Source organism: Sordaria macrospora, chromosome 2 (assembly GCF_033870435.1).
Source record: "Sordaria macrospora chromosome 2, complete sequence".
Lineage (NCBI taxonomy): Eukaryota > Fungi > Ascomycota > Sordariomycetes > Sordariales > Sordariaceae > Sordaria > Sordaria macrospora.
The window spans coordinates 1,313,789-1,330,024 of record NC_089372.1 but is presented as its reverse complement, the minus strand read 5'-3'; the positions used below and the strand labels follow the sequence as shown (position 1 = coordinate 1,330,024).

The following is a 16,236-nucleotide window of genomic DNA, read 5'->3' as shown; positions in this document are numbered from 1 at the left end:
AATATGAAGAGGAAGAGGGAAAAATCAAGCAATTTAGACTCTACCATAGCATCGTGTGTGAGTGGAAGATGATATGATGATGGTTGAGGAGGACGGAGTAAGAGATGTGTGAAACTTTTGTACAATACGAAATTACACCACCACCGCCGCCGCATAGGGATGGATGATGTGTAGTAGGTGTGTTGGGTATGTTGGGTGTACATATACCATACACTTTTTTTTGTAACAACATCACGAGAGGAGAACCGGAAAGATTTCATAGATAAATGTGGGAATGGATATGGGAAGAAGAAAAAATACCACTGGGTCTGAGGGTTGAAGAAGAAGAAGAAGAAGAAGAACAAAAGAAAGTAAAATCACGAGCTCGTCAAAGTTGAAGTGTGAATCATTGTGTGAACCAAGTTGTCGTCATTTTCTGCCCGCTGTCAACGGACATCGTCAAGGGGTATTTGCCCAAGTCTATAATCATATCATATATCCATATCCCTTTCTTTCTAGCTTGCAGAACGGGTCAAGGTATCATGACAACCGACAGAACCCATCATCTAGATCTCAAATACAAATCCCATAACGCCTTTTCCAATGCCTTAAAAACAAACATATCTTCCACATTTTCTCCATTCCTTTTGCTTCATTCCTCATCATCCCCCCCGAGACCTTGATGGCCCCATCCATCTAGGCAGACTTAGCCTTCGTCCTCAACCACTCAATGACCTCATCAACCTTATCCATATCCGCCGCATCGACCTTTGCGTTCCCGTTGTTAACCAAAACCTCATGACCGAGCTTATGCATCTCCTGAGCAGCAACATCCATAGCCGGCTGATAATTCCTAACCGCCGAGCTGAGCGCATACGTAGCCTTGCGCCTGACCTTCTCCGTCTCGCCCTCCTTCATGGCCAGCTGCACGAGCTTGGGAACGCCGCCCATAGCCAGCAGCCTTTCTTGGGTTTTCTCATTATTCTGCACCGCGGTGCCGACGCACCACGCCGCGAAGAAACGCATCTCCTCCTCGTCGTGCTCCAGCACCGACAGCAGCGGCGACCACAGCGACAGCTTCTCAATCAGGTTTGCGTTGTCGAGGTTCTCGATCAGCTGCTCGAAGTTGTCAAAGGCGATCAGCCGGTTCTCGAGCGTGACGTGGGGCGAAGGGTCGGTGATCACTTCGATGGCGGCTTTCATCAGCTCGGCTTCCGAGGGCCCGCCGAAGAGAGAGGCGAGGACTTCGGGGTCGATGGGGCGCGGGCCGGGAGCGGTGACGCCGGGAGCGGGAGAGGTCGCGACGGCGCCGGCGCCGGGGGTTGGGCCGTCGTTAGAGGCGGGGGTGCCGTTGGAGTGGGATTGGCCTGCTGCGGCAGCGGCTTGGGCTTCGATGGACCATTTTAGGAGTTGGTTGAGGTTCTTCTCCATTTTGAAATGTTGGTTTGTTGGTTGTGATTAAGTGGTGGTTTTGGGTTCTGGCTGCTTGTTTGCGCTTGTCTGGTGGTTTGCGCCGAGACTTGTTCTGAATGAGACTTGGGAGGTTTGGTTCGTTTGGCTGGTAGACTCGGTTGATATTCGATATGAAGTAGCTGTGTCACAGGTCCAACAGGGTCCTTGATTTTCGTGTGATGGATGGGGTATCGAGGATGACTTGATCAGTTAAACTTTTGTTAATGATGTTTGCGCCCCGCCAATGTACAAACAGTATAAGAACGATAAGGATTCGGTTTGCGCAAGGCTGACTTATCGATAATGCGCGATTGCTGTCCAATCCCATCTCGATTGTTCTTTGAGTTTCAGGAAAGTTCGGTCCCAATACGGCTTAGCGCCTTCCCCACGTGTTAAACTGGCTGGCAATTTGGAAAAGGAATGAGACGTGGAGCCGCTTGCTTATGAGGATCTCTGGAATAAGGCAAGTGTGTAGCAAGGCTGCTTCCGCTTAGATTAATCTTCCGAAATCATTGTCCCAGGAAGAGAAGGTACCTTTCAGCTTCTAGAAGGAAATAAAACATCAAACGAACATGGGGCATCGTCAAATATTCAGGGGGTAAAAGGGAGACTCAAATGAGGTCCAAGCTCCAGGCCCATGTGCTTTAACAGAGACAGCTTCCCGAGCTGAAATAGTCTGTGCACTGCCCCTCCACACTGCACCTTTCACAACTCAACGCACGATGAGGAAAGCGGGCAGCAGCTGCCCCACCTTTTGCCCCTCGTCGTTGTTGCTTCCAAACCGTCGCTCTGCGGGGAGACAGTAGGCGACAGACGACGAGACAGGCTGACATGACCTGAAGCAATCACAGCATTTCAAAGTGGCAGTGGCAGCTTCGCTCCGTTCCGGAGGATCGCATAAAGTGACAACGAAAGGGTAAACAAGGAGGCTGGGTGATTGGTTGGAGAAGGTCGCATTGACCATGAGCATCCAACAGGACTTGTGTTTGAGAATGGGCCCCTTCACAGCCAGAGCTTGATCGCTTGACAAGTTGACACTCAACACAGCTTGAAGAGTGCTCTGATATTGTCGACCTCGACGCGGGGTTGGTCCAGAGTGGTCCTTGGTGCTGTTTGGTGTTGTCTCTGTCGTCCACGTAGATATTCAAGCTTGTTGCTGTTGGAATCCCGCCCACAATGCTACTGCCTGGCCCACCGTCATCGATACCCACCACGCTGGAACACATGCATTGATGATTGAATGGACCACAGCCGCGCCATGTCCGAACCCGTTGCGGAACTCGTCGCTTTTCGCTTGGCGGGTGTTTCTCGTAGATTTGTGTGTAAATCGAGACAAAAGACTCCAGGCTGCTGATATTGATGCTCCTTTTAGATCACTGAAAAGGGGAACAGTGATCATCGTTGCCGGGAATGCCGTCCTAACGGTTGACAAGGCTGACATTTTAAAGTGCGGTGCATACGCAAGCCACTTGCGGCAGCGCAGGGAATAATGGTCGGCGCCTAGGGAAAAGCCTAGATGTTCATGTCAGGCTTCAGGAAAGGAGACGAGATGCCTGCTTGGCGAAACAAGATAATGATCGGTGATGCGTATCTCGACCTCATGTTCTTTGTCGTTTGGGTTGCAAAATTCCCGGATACCTAATGGGGCATACGTCAGCTTAACTTGGTTCAACGTGAACAGCGAAACAAAAGTTCCAATTCCAGGCTGTGAAGGTGTGGTGGATGGTGGGATGAAGTATGTAAACGCCAATAAAGTCGGTGGTTGTCGGTTGGTGGTGTTGGTGTTGGACTGTGGCAATACCTCGTTCTCATCCCCAATGAGATGGCGTTTCCTTGGAAATGACACCGCTGCTGGAAGTCTCCCCACCGTATGGACCCGAGTGCATACCGTAGGCTATCTCCGTCAGATCCCGTACCGGGCGGCCCTGGAGCCGTCAAAGGCACTCGGACCCCCGGGGCCATGGGGTTTTGCGATCCGGACCAGCTTCCAAGAGATCGTAATCAGCCAGGCTCCAACAGAAGAGACGGTAAAGAACATTGGATCTTCTGGAATTGCAAACGCCTTCTTCAGGAGGAGTAATAAAGGTGTAATGAACGGGGTGCAACAAGGGGGACAGTGACTAGGTATGTAGTGCACAACGGCAACAAGGCAGGGGATGACATTGACATTGAACCAGCCACGCTCCCACGCTTCTAGCTTCTTATTCTCACAATCGTCTAACTGCCCGTCGAACAGGAACGGCACACAGCGGTGACGACCCCGGCCGGGCTGCAATAGACTGGAATCATCAATGGGCTGCCAGTTGCCAAAACATTGAATGTCGAGACGAGACGTCCACTCGCCTCCGAGGTGCGGAAGCCTTCCCAAAGTGTGTTGGCGGCAGGAAGATCCCCTTGTCCTCCCAAAATTAGGCGGTGTCTCCTACCCACTTTACGGATCGCAGGCCACTCGGGAATCCACCTTGAGCCACCCCGATCAAGCATGACACTGTGACTTTGACAACTTGTCCACGAATATGCCAGACAGCAAGGGGGCGGTGCGGCCAGTGATTTGGTGATTTGGGAGTTTGTAGTGTAGGGTAGAAAGCGAACAGTGAGGAGGGAGGAGGGTGTTGTACTCGCAACAGTGATCCATCCCATCCCGTCGTGAACCACGGGCAACAGTGCAGGCAGCAGGTAGCGCAGCCCGGCGAGGGGTGCTTCCATTCATCTCGCTGGCTGACTTCCGCTTGTCAGTGTCCAGTCCAGCTGCCAGTGAGCAAGAACAGTGACATCGGTGTTGAGGTGTTCCTGCCCTGCCCGCCTTTCCTTCCCTCCTCCGCCGCCGTCCGCCAAGTCCCATGCCGTGAGGTGACCAGGCCCAGTCCAACCAAGCCAGCAGCCAGCAGTGTCCAGTCCCCCGGCCCAGTCCCAAAGTCCCCAATCAACCTGTGCCCCCCCAGTCCGCCATCCGTTCCCTCGCACCTGGCACCACAGCAATCCATCCCCTTACCTCCCCTACCTCTCCCCCCTCAATCCACCCGCCGCCTCGTACTCCCAAAGCTGACCTTAAATTCACCTCCCCTTTTCCAACTCCTCCGCCTACCGAACAACATCCAAATTTTTGCCCAAACAACGTCTCTACGTCCTTCGGCAACACCACTCTCAGCCAAATCATCATCGCTCCATCGATCCGGGAATCGTCGAGCGTATTTAATAACTCTTCTTCTGTACCTTTTGCTTAATCCGACACTTTTCGTCACCACCTAATCTATCACAATGGAGGGTACGTAACGCCAACATGTCCACATTCCTGCCCAGTCCCAGTCCCAGTCCCAGTCTCGGTCCCAGTCTGCCTGCGCCGAAGAGCTTGTCGCCGGCGCACCCGACTTCTGCCATCATCGCCCTCTACTGTTTATCATGGACACAAGCTGATTGATGCATTTCCCGCCAACAGAAGAAGTTGCCGCCCTCGTTATCGACAATGGGTAAGCTTTCCCCTCTTCCCCGCCTGCGCCTCACCGACTCCCAGGAGAAGCGTCATATTCCACCCGCAATCGACGCCTCGCCGCCGCCCGATAGCCAACTCTAGATTGTGAACATTCCCATGGACAATAGCTAACAACCGCCCAGTTCGGGTATGTGCAAGGCCGGTTTCGCCGGTGATGACGCACCCAGAGCTGTTTTCCGTAAGTGTTCCCACTATTCCCGCGAGGAGTAGCTCCTGCTTGAGACGGGCAACGTGTCAGCAGAGAGCTACTCCCACCCCCCGCCAAGACCCAACGTCCAGCCATACTAACATGTCGCGATAGCTTCCATCGTCGGTCGTCCCCGTCATCATGGGTATGCATACCATTTACTCCCCAGCGTCCCGCGCGCGCGCAACACTGTAAGACGTTCGGAAAACTGACAACCATGCCAGTATCATGATCGGTATGGGCCAGAAGGACTCGTACGTCGGTGATGAGGCTCAGTCCAAGCGTGGTATCCTTACTCTCAGGTACCCCATCGAGCACGGTGTCGTTACCAACTGGGATGACATGGAGAAGATCTGGCATCACACCTTCTACAACGAGCTCCGTGTCGCCCCCGAGGAGCACCCCGTCCTCCTTACCGAGGCTCCTATCAACCCCAAGTCCAACCGTGAGAAGATGACACAGATCGTTTTCGAGACCTTCAACGCCCCCGCCTTCTACGTCTCCATCCAGGCCGTCCTTTCTCTCTACGCCTCCGGTCGTACCACCGGTATCGTCCTCGACTCCGGTGATGGTGTCACTCACGTTGTCCCCATCTACGAGGGTTTCGCCCTTCCCCACGCCATTGCCCGTGTTGACATGGCTGGCCGTGATCTTACCGACTACCTCATGAAGATCCTCGCTGAGCGTGGCTACACCTTCTCCACCACCGCCGAGCGCGAAATTGTTCGTGACATCAAGGAGAAGCTCTGCTACGTCGCTCTCGACTTCGAGCAGGAGATCCAGACCGCTGCCCAGAGCTCTTCTCTCGAGAAGTCCTACGAGCTTCCCGATGGTCAGGTCATCACCATCGGCAACGAGCGCTTCCGTGCTCCTGAGGCTCTTTTCCAGCCTTCCGTCCTTGGTCTCGAATCCGGCGGTATCCACGTCACCACTTTCAACTCCATCATGAAGTGCGACGTCGATGTCAGGAAGGATCTCTATGGCAACATTGTCATGGTAAGTCCCCGTTCGCTGTGGAGTTGGCAGTACAGGATAAGCCCACTAACGTTTTCGTCACTAGTCTGGTGGTACCACCATGTACCCTGGTCTCTCCGACCGTATGCAGAAGGAGATCACTGCTCTTGCTCCTTCTTCCATGAAGGTCAAGATCATTGCTCCTCCCGAGCGCAAGTACTCCGTCTGGATCGGTGGTTCCATTCTCGCCTCGCTCTCGACCTTCCAGCAGATGTGGATCTCCAAGCAGGAGTACGACGAGAGCGGTCCCTCGATCGTGCACCGCAAGTGCTTCTAAAGTGGGTGTCCTTGAGAGGTCGTTGTTGCAGTTGGAAGCGGAGCGTCGTCGGCTTACACCTTGTATGTAGTTCAATAAATGGACAAATCCACGACTGTCACGAGCCAGCGCCAACTGGGGCCATAACACCCCTATCTGCGTCAGGTAGCATGTCTGCATTGCGCGTGTATTCTGCACAGGTCTCTCTTATACGAAAAGTAGTGAGCGTGGTCAGAAGGGGGTTGGCGTCTCTTTTCTCTACTAGAAGACATAAATAATGGCCTCTTTTTTCTGTTTTCTGGGTGGGCGGCGACGGCTGCGAATGCGTGGGATAGGCGCGATCAAGTATGCGGGCTTCTTGATCTTGCCAACACCCTTTCTCTATTTAGTACACTTTTAGCAGCAAGTTTTAGTCACAACTGGGCAATTCGAGGTTATCGTGGATGAAAATATCATCAAAATTTCAAACAGCGTTCTTTTTACTGGCAACACTTTCAGCCGCATGTCCCTTGGCCGTGAACTAGGTAATTAGAATAATACAAGTCAAGGGCAAAAGGGGCCTTGCTGATTGTCAAGGTATCAGATCCACACTAAGATCGAGATGCATGTGCCTATGGATTGATGGAAGGAGAACCCCATGGTAAGGCGGCGATACCGATCCAAGCGATCCTCACCGCTCTGGAACCGAGTAACAAGCGGTCGTTTGCACGGTCGAGAATGGTCTAGGGTGCAAACCAGTGGCAGGAACCAGATGGCTTCGATCTTTCCTTTATTTGCTAACATCATCATGGGTATTCTCACTGCTTAACGGCGGCATCTGCGCTTCCTCCGCGCTTCTCAGCCTCTTCTCCCTTCTTAGCCTCTTGTAGCTCCTCTTCTCCCTCAGCAGCTTCGGCATCAACCTCTTCCCACTCTTCCCCTTCTTCCCCCTCCTCCACCTCTCTACCCTCTTCCCCTTCCGCTATCTGCCCATCAACACCAGCACCACCCTTACCAGCCTTCTCCTCCTCCAACTTCTTATACTTCCTCCGAGCCTTCTTGGCTTTACTATCCGCCTTCTTCTTCTTGACGTTGCCCACGATCGCTACCCGCGACTTATCCCCGTTCAGGTGAAAATCTACCTTGGCGGCGAGGATCTCCCGCGCTAGCTTGCGGTTTTGCGTGCGCGAACGCGTTTCTTGGCATTTGATCACGATGTTGGTTGGGATGTGGCGGAGTTGGACGGCGGAGTTTGTTTTATTCTGTGAGAGGGGGAAGACGGTTAGTAACTGGGGATGAGGAGAGGAGTGGGTGAGATACTGGGAGACAGGAGATGGCACATGGGGAGCTAGGAGGAGGGAAAAGAGATGGAAGGGGGTATGGCGAAAGGGAATCAAAGTGGCAGAGGGGAGAGGAGGGCGACGACATACAATCTTTTGTCCACCAGGACCGCTACCCTTGAGGTAAACCTCTTCCAACTCGTCCTCGGGCAGTTTAGGACGGGGAGGCATTTGCCATGATTTGAGCCATGATGCGGCGGTGGTGGTGAACGGTGTTGTCGCTGCTGCTGCTGCTGCTGCTGCTGTGCCTGGCCGGGCCGCTAGTGTTGCGATCACCGGTCGCCGTCCCAGCAAGCCGGAGCTCAAACCCAAGCCAGACAAAAAAGGTAGGTCGCCATATTTCAGGATTCGACCACCTGCTGTGTCGAAAAGAGCCGGTAGGCGAAGTGTTGTCTTCATATCATCCGAATCCGGAGCCGAGGACTATCACGACGGGGACGGGATCATTCATGATGCTGATGATGATGACGGAACGGAGCCACCTAGGCTTGCTATCGCATCCGGCTGGCAATTGCGCTGCAGGAGGGCGGTCGTCGGGGCCGGCAACAAATCGTCGTCGCCGTTCGTCGTCGTCACGGGCCAAAGTCGGTCACAACGCTGGTGGGACTTTGGGTCTACTCAATGACCAATGATAAGGGACCGATAAGATTTGCACGACGCTAATTTCAGGGGCTCAGCATTTGGAGAGCATGGAAGGCGCGGATAGGCCGATGGTTCGCTCTGGGCTCTTCCCTTCTGAACTTCTGATCGCTGGCAGTTCCGGGGTTCCGGGGCAGGCACTTCCATTGTCAGAGAGCATGCAAGTGGAACTGCACAATTGGCACAAAGCAGTGGCACTGAAAGCCCCAAAGAGCGAGAGAAGCGCTCTGGGCTGGGCCTTGTAGGCGGTGACAGTCTGACAGAAAGTTCCCGTCCCCGGTCCCGCCCGTCGGCGCCCTGTCGCTGTCGCGCAGTGCAGTGTAGCGCAGGGCAGTGGTTCGCGACTTCCCCAGCTGTGCGCAGGCTTGCAGGCCAGTGGATGAATTGTTGCGACTGAAACGGCGGATTTGTTGGATCCCGCCTCTTGAACATTCGATCTGATCCTTTTTCGCATTGAACAACCACCTCCTCCGTGAATTCCTGACCTTGCCGCTTCCTTCTCTTTGCCAATTTTTCCTGCGCGACTCTTCGTTTTCTTGTCTCTAGTTGACCTTGACCGGCTTTTTAATCATCATCAACCTAACCTGGACTTTTTGTAATTCGTCTGTTATATACCGCCTTTCCCGAATCGCATCGCTCGCAGTCGTCGCAAACCCGCAAACCCCAAACCGAGACCTATCGAACTCCATTCCCATCGAACGATCGATCGCAAAACCGCAGCGGTTCTTCTCGAAACTCTCGATTCCCGCCTTTTCCGAGTAAACACACATACACACACATACACCAAGACACGAACTACACAAACGCCCATCATGTCTTCCTACCTCGAGGCATTCAGCAAGTGGTTTAAGCTCAAGATTTACCAGCTTGAGGTTACCATGAGCGTGTACATCTTTACGCCTATTGAAAAGTTCATCTTTTGTACGTTTAGCTCTTTGCCTCCCTCCCACGGCATGGTCTCCTTACCATCCACGCCCATTACCAAAGATTATCCCCATTTCTATCTGTTCCCCCGCGAAACTCAATAGCTAACAATCCTTCTCCTGAACAGACTCAGTCCTCTTCCTCCTTGTCTCCCTCACCTTCATCGCCACCGTCCTCTACCTCCCGCACCACGTGCAATTCATCGCCCGCCGCGCCTGGTTCTACATGCACGGCGACGCCCAGGACTCGATCCTCGATGTCGTTTCTAATGCCGTCACCGTCACCAAGAGCGCGTTGCTTGGTTCGGAGAAGACTGTCGAGGCGCTGGGCAGGGCCGCGGATGCTACGGTTGGGGTTATTAGGGAACTCTAAGCGATGAGCCATGAGTAAGACGGAGAACCCTTTGAAAGCTACTGGGCAAGATGGTGAACTCTCTGGGAATTTGAGGTGTACTAGGTGGTCGGATCGATTGATGCCGTGGAGGTGTCAGTAATGGCAGAGGAAGAAACGGACGGACGGTTGATGCGGAAGCTCACTTGAGGCAACGATTTCTCTCCCAGGGGGGCGGCAACAGGGAGTTTCGTCCGGTATGCAACACCTACGGTCACCAGTGGTGTCTGTATTACTGGGGGCGCGGCCTGCGCACTGTCTCTCTGGGCGACTCCCGACGCTTCTCACTTCGAGATGGTGTCAGCAATCCGTCTGTTCCGCGGCAGCCGAACCTTTCAAGATCATGGACCTCGAAGGGATTGATCGAACCTTGATGGGCACTCGGGCAGTCTGCCCGCGCTATGAAGTAACTTGGGTGGTGTGCGTTGTAATGTTGTGGGAATCAGATTTTGGAGATCAAGGCAGGAAGGAGGCAAGGGGTATATCAGTCGGGTTATTTGGCGTTCAGGATTGGAAAAGAAATATATCACACGTAATGAAGCTAGCTGGTCAAGGTTGGGAGACGGCAAACGATAGATGAACAACAACCATATACATTCTTGCATAGAAGGACAAGACAGGACAACCCGGTTTAGGTAGTCTTTAATAGCAGTACATGATCAACACTCTCTAAAGGCTTCAGATCTTTAAACAGTACCATAGCTGTGGGCTTTTTGGCCAATGTCTTGTCAACGTCTCTTCAACACCGGTGCCAGCCAGCGGCCTGAGCTATATGGGAGACTTGTTCAACCAGGCATTCATTTATACCACATGCACCTCATGTCACTTGCCAATAACCTCCTATCTCGAACCAAGAACCAATTTATTTGATGCCATTGAAATTTTACTCTATCCTTATTTTCCTCTTACCAGAACCCAACCACTAAAGACAAAACTCATATATCCTCAAAGACCCATCCTCACCAGCAATAGCCAACTCCCTCGCCTGCTTCTTCTTCTCACCCTTCTCCTTATCGCTGTCATCATCCTCACCCTCACCATCACCATTCTTCCTAACCCTCGGCCTCCAAGCAAGTTGCATCACCGCCTTTGGCAACCACAACTGCTCCCCGACCTTGAACGTCTCCGCCACCGCCACACTAACCTCCGACGAGCTACTACAGGAGATAGTAGTAACCTTGATCGCCAATACCGATAGTTTACCGCTTTCCGTGCCCACGGCTAACAGGAAGATGGCACTACTGCCATCCTCGGAAACACTCAACGGTGTCGAAGCGAAGTCTAGAGCCGTAATGGGTTGGTCTTCTGTTAGTGACAAACCCAAAGAAAACTCTTCTTCTTTCTTCTTTTCCTTTTCCTTTTCCGTCTCTCCCTCTCCCTCTCCCTCCTGCTTGGGCTTGGAAGGTAAAGCATTCATCCTCCTCCTAACCCAGATCTTAACAGCTTTATCTCTGCCAGCTGTGGCGAATACATCCACGTCCACGTCCACGGGAGAGGCTGAGGGTGATGAGGTCTTGGGCGCCCAAGCGCAATCAAGAATCATACGACTGTGGCCCTTGGGGTTAATTTGCAGGAGGGTGTACCCTGCGCTCGATGCAGGATCGCGCTGAAAGACGGCCCACTGGCGATCTTTTCCTACGGAAAGGAGATATTGGTTGTCGGAAGAGAAGCGCAGGCGGTGGATGGTGGATGTGTGTGCTTTCAGCGGGGGGCGCAGTTCGGTCCACTTGTCGGTTTCGAAGAGGCGGATGACGGCATGATTGAGCGAGGCGGCGCGGCAGGCTGAGGCGATTAGGTGCGTTTCTTTCTGACCGGATGATGGAGTGGAGGAGGAAGCGGTGGGATGGGAGACGGCAAGACAGGAGATTTCGTAGCCGTGTCCGTAGAGCTTTTCTACCTCAGGCCACAAGGTGTGCCGACTGAGTGATTCCTCGAAGGGGGGGTGGTCGATTTCCAGCGCAGACTTGCGCACCATACTTGCGGGGTCGAGCATGTTTTCACGGTCTTGCGCAGTGACGTCGCCGCCGCGGCCGCCATCGGGGGTACCACCTGCGGCAGCGGAGGCGTCGGCGTCGTCGTCGATCACGTCGATGGCTTTGTTGGAGAGGCCCAAGACGGGGATGTTGGCGGCGTCGGCGGGGAGGGAGTCGAATTCCGAGGAGGACAAGGCGGATGAGCTGCCTGTTAGCTTGTTCAACATGCGCGCGACGGCTTTGGGCTCGGTGAAGACGCGCATGAGCTTCTCGTCGGCGCCGGAGACGAAGGAGGTCGAGGAGAGGGAGTCGATGCAGTTGAGGTCGTAGCCGTGGATTTGCGGGCGGGCCATCTCGTGCCAGGTGCGCTTGCTGGTTGTGACACTAGAGGTAGGGTTGGTGGCCCATTCGGCGTGGAGCCGGGTAGTTTGGTCGGAGCTGGTAGACGAAAGATAGACGCCGTTGCGGGACCACGAGATGCCCGTCACAGCGCGGGTGTGGCCGGATACGGCAAAGTTCTGCTTCCACGCTTGATCGTCGCTGTCCCAATCCCACCGGCGCCAGCTGCCGGTGCGCCCGAGAGTGATGACGGTCGTGCCCGAGGGCGACCACATGCCCGTCCAGAAACCGCCGATACTGCCGGTTGCTGTGGTGGCGCCCTTCTCGCGACTGACCTCGCCGAGACGGGCGACGGTTATCCAGATACCCGACTCTGGGTCAGACTCCCAGATGGAGAGCGAGTTGTCTGCTGAGGCTGAGAGGAGTTGCAGGGTACCCTCGCCGCTGTCGGAGGTGGTGGAGGTAGGAGAGCGGCACCAGCGTGCGGTGTAGATCCAGTCTTCGTGACCAAGGAGCAGAGCCTCGAACATGATGCAGTACTTGTTAGTGACGGGGTCAGCTCCCTCAACCTTGATCTTGTGAATCTTGTTGGCCGGACCGGGGGTCAGGGCGGCGGCGGCAGCAGAGGCATCTGAGGCGGCCGAGGTGGGCATGGACAGCGCACTGCCTTGGTGAATACGCCATATCCTGATGTACTTGTCCTGGCTGGCTGAAGCGAGGAGAATGTCGCTTTCGGCTTCGGACTTTGGCTTTTCGCGGATGAAATCGAGGGATCGGATCCAGTTCTCGTGGCCGGGGAGGGTGGCTTGCGGGGTGAATTCGAGTTGTGTGTTGTTGTCTGCTGTTGACGCAGTGAAGATCTGGATGATGTTGGTGGTTCCGGCAACGGCCAGAATGAGAGCAGTTCCCTCGTCATTCAAGGGGCTCAGGGCAAGAGCCAAGGGGAAGTACTTCTTCGCCGTCTTGATGGTTTGGAGGAGGGTGACTTGGCCGGATGAGACGTCCAAGGACCAGACCTTGACGGTAGAGTCTGCCGCGCCCGAAACGAAAATACAGCGCTTGGTGCTGCCGACGGGAATCTTGAGAGCTGCGAGGTAGTTGATAGGGGCGGTGTGTTCCTGCAGAGTTTGAACACATGTTGCGACACCCGTCTCGCCGTCGACAGCCCAGATCCGAAGGCTTTGGTCGTCACCTCCGCTTATGAGGTAAGTTGACTTCTCATCCTGCAACCTAGGAAGGAACTTGACAGCCCGTACATGAGCTGTATGACCACTCAGAATCTGGGAGATGCCAACGGTGTTCTGGGACAGGTATTAGCAGAAATCTTCATAGGGTGGAATAGTCATGCTGTGGTCATACCGAAGGGTTCCAGAGACAGACGTTGATGTCTGCGCCAAATGCCACCAGGCCATTTTCTCCCCAGTCAGCGGCAGCGGCGTACCTATTTGCGCCGGCCGACAAATAGCGAGTGTCAATCGCTGTTTCGGTCATGATTTTTTCTTTTCGATTTTGACCCCAATTTTGAAATCACACTCAACCCGCAAATAATGAGTGATGGAAGGGAAGTCGTGATTTGTAGTTAAGTCGCTGTCGAGGAGTCGTCATGATTGGCTACAGGCCCCAAGCTTGGAGTTTTTTAGGCCCTTGCTTGGGCCTGAAGCGACTCCACTTCGATTACTTTGCAGGACTTAACATGGCAGACTTTTTCCCAGTTTATTTAATTAGCTCTTGAAAGCCTGGCGAGTGCAGCAAACATCCAATCAGCGCGTATAAGTTGTGTTGTCAACTTCACGCAAATATTCCTTTCTTGGTCATCCACCACACAATTTACCCTGAATTCTTCAACTTCATCCGTACAACAACATAGACGTTCGCTTTGAATCACACTCAAAGCCGAACATATATCACCATGTCAGACCAAAAATATCAAAAGCTCGACATCACCGTCGACTTCTCGTGAGTATCATCTTCCTACCGACGTACTAGGTCCATCTCACTAACGCAATATCTTTCTTCCAGTGGCGGCCTTGAGATTCTCTTTTCCCACCAGAAGCATCATGCTCTCTCAGTACCAGCCCAAGATTCTGAAGGAAAGCCAGCCAACGTTGGCTTTCTCATCAAGTATCTATGCGAAAAGCTCATGACGGACCCTCGCGCAGATCTCTTTGTGCTTGGTGGTGAACTGTGAGTCTAATCTTGCGTTCCGCTTTCCCTTGGATAAAGCCACATGCTAACAGAACATGAACCAAATAGCCGCCCAGGTATCTTGTGTCTAATCAATGAATGCGACTGGGAACTGGAAGAGGAAGACGCCTACGTGCTTCAGCCGGGAGACAACATCCTCTTTATTTCCACGCTTCACGGTGGTTAGAACTCCAGGTGGGCACGGTTGGGAAGTTGGTGGACAGCAAGGCGATTGATATATATACAGTCGGTACCCCATCCCTTTTGTTTCGCTCCACGACATTGACTGACCATAAACAACGGGCCGTCTTATTCACAGCGATAAGCGGAACTTCGGGACATGGGAGAAATGTGGCTCCGTTGTGTTCCTGAACCTGATGTGACATTCAACCTTGTGTTTGTGGTTTGGAAATGAAGCGGCGAGGGAATAAATGGAAGACACGAATGTCATGCCAATATCGAACCAAGGGATACGTCTGGATAGCAGCGAGCAAATAACTACATGTAGCTTCACCAACACACGAGACTACACGATCCTCTACCGCTGCCAAACTTGAAATGAATACGGCGAGCTCATGCTGTCCGCGTTTCGATACATCCCTCCTGGCCAGATGGAGTCACACCGGCATTCAACTACCGAAGATATTTCATTCGAACCGTACTTTCTCGGCTTACATGTGCAGAAAACAGGCCTCACAAGTGGTTGTCACTGGACCTGCCCATATAAGCGACCTTTCGCGTGCCACTTACCGTCGGGACCGGGAGAGTCTAGCAGTAACGTCCACCTCAGGAGGTAGTTGGTGTAGCGGTCAGTCCATCGCCGGCTATCAGAGAGAGCGTGGTTTTGACTCCGGACGGTGTGCTATTGGATTGCTTAACCCGCCACTTTTTTTTTTTTGCCTTTTTGACGACCGCAGACTTTATTTTAGTCGCCTACTACGCACGCAGCTTTTCGTTTCCACGTAACCTAACCAGCCAGGTATATGTTTCCATGTTTAAGCAGCGATAGCTACAGGTTTACATTACTTCCCTTCAAAATCCTAGCATTCTGGATCAACGGTATCGATTTGGAAGGTCTTGCAGGTGGCCATTTGGAATTCGCGATATGCAATAGGGCCTTATCACGACACTGCCAAGTGTAGCTAGGAAAGTCACCTTTGACGACCTCTGGGGGCAATAATGGTTCACTTTTCCGAGAACAGGTATGCAATCTTCAATGCAAGCAAAGAGAAGTCGATACTGATGGCATACTCGAGTCTATGTGCTTCCCCTTTGCAAGCATCTGGAACACAGCTGCGGTGCTTCAACCTAGAAACAGGCACGTCTGTCTATACAGTCACTTCCGTCACTCTTCCTTCCTACATTTCTCAAGACGTCTCTTTTGTTTTATAATGTAGCCGCGATTACCGTCGAGTTCTTCGATAGTTCCCGTCCGGATCTACAGACACCACGTTCCGCATTACTCACCGGCCATGTTCGCCTCACTTTACCAGCCGGTCCGGCCCCCAATCTGACCCCAAATTCAGCCCGACAGGGTCTATCAAGGTCGGATCAGGCCGAGCCGAGAAAGACTGTGCGAGATAAATATTGATCGGCCGTGGTGAGGACCAGAAACCAAAAACACCCTATGATATCTTCATGCCCAACCCGACAACGGGCCGACAGCGTCTCGTTTAGAACTAGACCGACGATGCGACGGTCGTACTAAGATAGTGAGAACTGAACACGAGATCATTTAACAACCATCGACACTCAGGTACAGTTCTTCGGACACGGAGTACAACCCTCTCTAACAAGCCTTGCATTGAAGAGAAGATCACCGGTCTTCATTTCACCTACAACAAAACCAGCCAGCCTAACTCATCGCGGTGTCATCTCGTCGAGTCTGCTTTGGGCTAACATCTCTTCGGAGTACCACAACTCCGGAGCTGAAGAATCAAAATGAGGATGATTGACCAGAAACCGTTGAGCAAGAGGAGCTCATCTGTCGGCAACGACAACCGACAACCATGCTGCTCACGATACGATAGCGTCGTCGCCGGGCAGCCTTTTCAGTCTCACTCCGGTGCCGATCCTTATGGCCGATGGGA

The 16,236-nt window shown here is 53.1% G+C and overlaps 7 protein-coding genes across 7 annotated transcripts; 3 read left to right on the top strand and 4 right to left on the bottom strand.

Annotated features, from left to right (window-relative positions):
• Positions 1 to 675: 675 nt before the first annotated feature.
• Positions 676 to 1,410, bottom strand: SMAC4_04417 (uncharacterized protein; the record flags this gene model as incomplete). The annotated part of the gene is made up of 1 exon (XM_003343711.2): positions 676 to 1,410. One exon carries the CDS (start codon positions 1,408 to 1,410, stop codon positions 676 to 678), a length of 735 nt encoding a protein of 244 aa, XP_003343759.2.
• Positions 1,411 to 2,575: 1,165 nt separating this feature from the next.
• SMAC4_13212 (uncharacterized protein) lies at positions 2,576 to 2,872 on the bottom strand (the record flags this gene model as incomplete). The annotated part of the gene is made up of 1 exon (XM_066091317.1): positions 2,576 to 2,872. The coding sequence occupies one exon, from the start codon at positions 2,870 to 2,872 to the stop codon at positions 2,576 to 2,578; it is 297 nt and encodes a 98-aa protein (XP_065946029.1).
• Positions 2,873 to 4,519: 1,647 nt separating this feature from the next.
• Positions 4,520 to 6,951, top strand: SMAC4_04416 (uncharacterized protein). The gene is made up of 7 exons (XM_024655553.2): positions 4,520 to 4,696; positions 4,868 to 4,898; positions 5,044 to 5,099; positions 5,223 to 5,253; positions 5,333 to 6,104; positions 6,169 to 6,400; positions 6,470 to 6,951. The coding sequence occupies exons 1-6, from the start codon at positions 4,690 to 4,692 to the stop codon at positions 6,397 to 6,399; spliced, it is 1,128 nt and encodes a 375-aa protein (XP_024511429.1). The 5' UTR covers positions 4,520 to 4,689; the 3' UTR covers position 6,400; positions 6,470 to 6,951.
• Positions 6,952 to 7,051: 100 nt separating this feature from the next.
• Positions 7,052 to 8,165, bottom strand: SMAC4_04415 (uncharacterized protein). The gene is made up of 2 exons (XM_003343709.2): positions 7,788 to 8,165; positions 7,052 to 7,619 (listed from the first exon to the last, which is right to left on the bottom strand). Exons 1-2 carry the CDS (start codon positions 8,094 to 8,096, stop codon positions 7,176 to 7,178), a joined length of 753 nt encoding a protein of 250 aa, XP_003343757.1. The 5' UTR covers positions 8,097 to 8,165; the 3' UTR covers positions 7,052 to 7,175.
• Positions 8,166 to 8,774: 609 nt separating this feature from the next.
• On the top strand, positions 8,775 to 10,325 carry SMAC4_04414 (uncharacterized protein). The gene is made up of 2 exons (XM_003343708.2): positions 8,775 to 9,257; positions 9,388 to 10,325. The coding sequence occupies exons 1-2, from the start codon at positions 9,149 to 9,151 to the stop codon at positions 9,630 to 9,632; spliced, it is 354 nt and encodes a 117-aa protein (XP_003343756.1). The 5' UTR covers positions 8,775 to 9,148; the 3' UTR covers positions 9,633 to 10,325.
• A 189-nt stretch (positions 10,326 to 10,514) lies between these two features.
• On the bottom strand, positions 10,515 to 13,531 carry SMAC4_04413 (uncharacterized protein). Its single transcript, XM_066090107.1, has 2 exons — positions 13,322 to 13,531; positions 10,515 to 13,263 (listed from the first exon to the last, which is right to left on the bottom strand). The coding sequence occupies exons 1-2, from the start codon at positions 13,451 to 13,453 to the stop codon at positions 10,573 to 10,575; spliced, it is 2,823 nt and encodes a 940-aa protein (XP_065946028.1). The 5' UTR covers positions 13,454 to 13,531; the 3' UTR covers positions 10,515 to 10,572.
• Positions 13,532 to 13,796: 265 nt separating this feature from the next.
• Positions 13,797 to 14,686, top strand: SMAC4_04412 (uncharacterized protein). The gene is made up of 3 exons (XM_003343706.2): positions 13,797 to 13,918; positions 13,982 to 14,146; positions 14,216 to 14,686. Exons 1-3 carry the CDS (start codon positions 13,872 to 13,874, stop codon positions 14,331 to 14,333), a joined length of 330 nt encoding a protein of 109 aa, XP_003343754.1. The 5' UTR covers positions 13,797 to 13,871; the 3' UTR covers positions 14,334 to 14,686.
• Positions 14,687 to 16,236: the final 1,550 nt, after the last annotated feature.